The 2979-nt window shown below is 42.8% G+C and overlaps 1 protein-coding gene across 1 annotated transcript in view; it reads left to right on the top strand.

Moving 5' to 3' along the window:
- The window catches only part of LOC101847425 (glutathione reductase, mitochondrial), a gene marked incomplete in the record, with an annotated part of 15999 nt that overhangs the window by 2868 nt on the left and 10152 nt on the right, over positions 1 to 2979 (top strand). Inside the window, 2 exon segments of the mRNA XM_005099664.3 lie at positions 2004 to 2119; positions 2371 to 2440. Coding sequence (XP_005099721.2) covers positions 2004 to 2119; positions 2371 to 2440 — 186 coding nt within the window.

Below are 2979 nucleotides of genomic sequence, written 5' to 3'. Positions count from 1 at the left end.
GCCAGATGAACTGACCAGGACGGCCCAATTTATGACAGATACCGGACTTCAAGTGTGATGCGATCGAGAAGACGAAGAAGAAGAATTTCTTTATCAAATTATGATGAAAACAATAATCTTATTAATAACAGAGGGTACAGAGACAAGTGGTCGCGGGTTGGGCCAGCTACTCTAGTTTAGTAACTGAAGAAAACTTCTCTAAGAATGTTTCTGATAAGCCTTTCACTTCGAACTCGACTGCTGCACTAGCAGACGACTGACGTTCTCAGAAAAGGATTGACCAAAAGTGGAACTAGACAAGGCACGTAACTCTAATAAAACAGATTGCACCCGAGCTGCACAGAAGGAAAAATGGGGAACTGGTCGCACTCAGGGCATGGTTGCGCCAAGGGCGGATGTCTCTAGATCTAGATTAAAAATGTTATTCTTCATTCATTGTTAAAAGGATTGTTTGCTACAGTCGAATATTTAGAATCTAGATTTCTAGAGTATTGTAGGCTAGGCCTCTAATCTACAGACTACAGAGACTCTATATCTAGGGCCCTGGGCTCCTCTCTACTTTACTCCTGACTCTCTTTGTCTAATGAAATGATAGGCCTAGATCTTCTTCCGACTCTTTCACTTTCTCTAATGTCTAATGAAATGATAGGCCTAGATCTTCTTCCGACTCATTCTCTAATGTCTAATGAAATGATAGGCCTAGATCTTCTTCCGACTCTTTCTAATGTCTAATGAAATGGTACTCCTGGTTCCTTCTTACTCAGTTACTGCTGTCCTTCAGCCACACAGGCCTATTGCCTGATCTTCGGGTAGGCCTAGGTAAGATTGAATCACTAGCCAAGTACCTCGGATCAGCATCATGTTTCCGTCGGGCTGCGGAGTGGGAGCTCTATTCCCTCCCCCGGGCAGGGTCCTTAGGGCCATGATGTCAGTGGCGTAAGTCATCAGGAAAGCAAATGAAACAAAACTCAACTTCAGACACAGCAATTTGAATTTTCACGTTTGGCCAAATAAGAAAAAGTTGATTGTGTAGGATTTCCGATGTGTCATGAATTGACTTGACCCACAGTCGACCTCTAGGAGTCGATGTTGTTGGATTTCTGATGTGTCATTGCGTGTGTTCTGGGGACGGAGGGGGAACGCTGAATGCACTTTGGTGTAAATCCAGTAGAGTCTGCGACTTAGCTTGACCTTGGTGTGGCACTGCATCGTCACTTGATTTTCTCCCATGGGGGGTAGCGAGACGGACGGGAGTAGATTGTATTGAAAGAGAAGTAGGCCCTGGGGGCTTGCTCTGCTGCACATGTTAAATCTCTGTGCGTTCCTCTTCCTAACTGTGGTAACTGTTCCATTACGAGCAGTTGCACAGGGCATGCTGATTGCTGTACACTTTGTAAAGCATGGAAGCGCCACATATATTTTTGACCAGTCATTTCCAATGAGACTTAAAATAAAAAGTTGTATAAAAAAGGAATATGAAGATGAGGAGTAAAAAAATCACTGGAAATGTAAAGAGCAATAACTGAATGGGTAGTAAGTAGCTAAGTGGATCCTGATGTCTGCTGCTACATGTCACGACCATGCCCCTGTGCTCAGTGCTGTGGCATGCGGAGGGTGCAGACAGATATAAAAGTGGGGGATCCTTTTTGAGCTTCAATTTAAATCTGAAGATGATGTCTTGAAACTTGGCTATTAACCAGAGTAGAGGACAAACAAAACATCTTTCGGTGCTGCCAATCTTCCGTACTTTTACAGAAATTATCTGTCGTTTCTGACAGGTCCGTATTTGCTCCCTCTTCGTTGTCAACTCCATTCGTAGAAAAGTGCGACAGCGTAGGGCTACAGAAATTCCGTGACATAGGGTCCGTACTCGCCTTTGTCTCGTCTTATATATTTAATACTTGTAAGGAAAGGTTTTTGTTTTATAGAAAAACATAATAACGATGCTGTCAAAGTGAATCTAATGAAGTGATGGAGTCCTTTTTTTCTGCTCTGCTCCTCAGGTTAATGTTGGCTGTGTCCCCAAAAAAGTGATGTTCAACACGGCGATGCACGCAGAGATCATCAAGGATCATCAAGGCTATGGGTTTGACGTGGAACTGAAGCGTTTTGATTGGGGGTGAGCAATATTGTCTTGTTTTGTATTGTACACTGACCACTGGGGGTAGGTGGATCTGGTGTATAAGTTCTTCCAAGTAATTCTTTCCTGATCAATCTCAGCTGCTCAAACAGCAGAATTATCTTATCTTACATAAACATACGCATATTGTGTAAATGTTTTGTTCTCTTGTTTTTGTGAACAGGCCTATCTGTGAATGTTTTTTTATCTTGTTTTTCTACAGCCTATGTGTAAATGTTTTGTTTTTCCAGGAGAGTAAAGCAGTCTAGAGACGCCTACATCAAAAGATTGAACGGCATTTATGAGACCAACTTGGGGAAGGTGTGTATGGTGTTTGTTCACAGAATTTTTCATCCTCTATACATTGTGAATGAAACGACAAATTGTAGATGTTGTGTAGGTGAAGTCATGTCATGTTTCTGTCTATGAGAGTGAAGTCATGTCATGTTTCTGTCTGTGTCTGTGTGAGTGAAGTCATGTCATGTTTCTGTCTGTGTCTGTGTCAGTGAAGTCATGTCATGTTTCTGCCTGTGTGAGTGAGAGTGGAGTCATGTCACCACCATACACAGCTGGTAATTCCCCTTACGTGTGTGCTGTCACGTTGTTGTTGTGTTGGGTGGGTGGTTGGCGGGTCCTTTCCTGTCGTTTGCTTCTTCCTTCCTGTCAAACATCTATCGTCCTGAACTCTCCTCCTTCTTTTTTTGTGTTTGTAACTCTCTTGTAACGCCTCTAATCTTCGGCACTTATATGACCTTATTGTGTTGCTAGTGCCGTAAAACGCTTACTAAAAGTAAAACTGTTGTTTTGGTCTTGAGGACAAATGCGCTCATACGACCTTATGCCGTTGCGAGCACCGTAAA

Source organism: Aplysia californica, unplaced genomic scaffold (assembly GCF_000002075.1).
Source record: "Aplysia californica isolate F4 #8 unplaced genomic scaffold, AplCal3.0 scaffold00221, whole genome shotgun sequence".
NCBI classification, from domain to species: Eukaryota; Metazoa; Mollusca; class Gastropoda; order Aplysiida; family Aplysiidae; genus Aplysia; species Aplysia californica.
The sequence above is the reverse complement of the archived record's forward strand: the minus strand, read 5'-3'. Positions and strand labels throughout refer to the sequence as shown.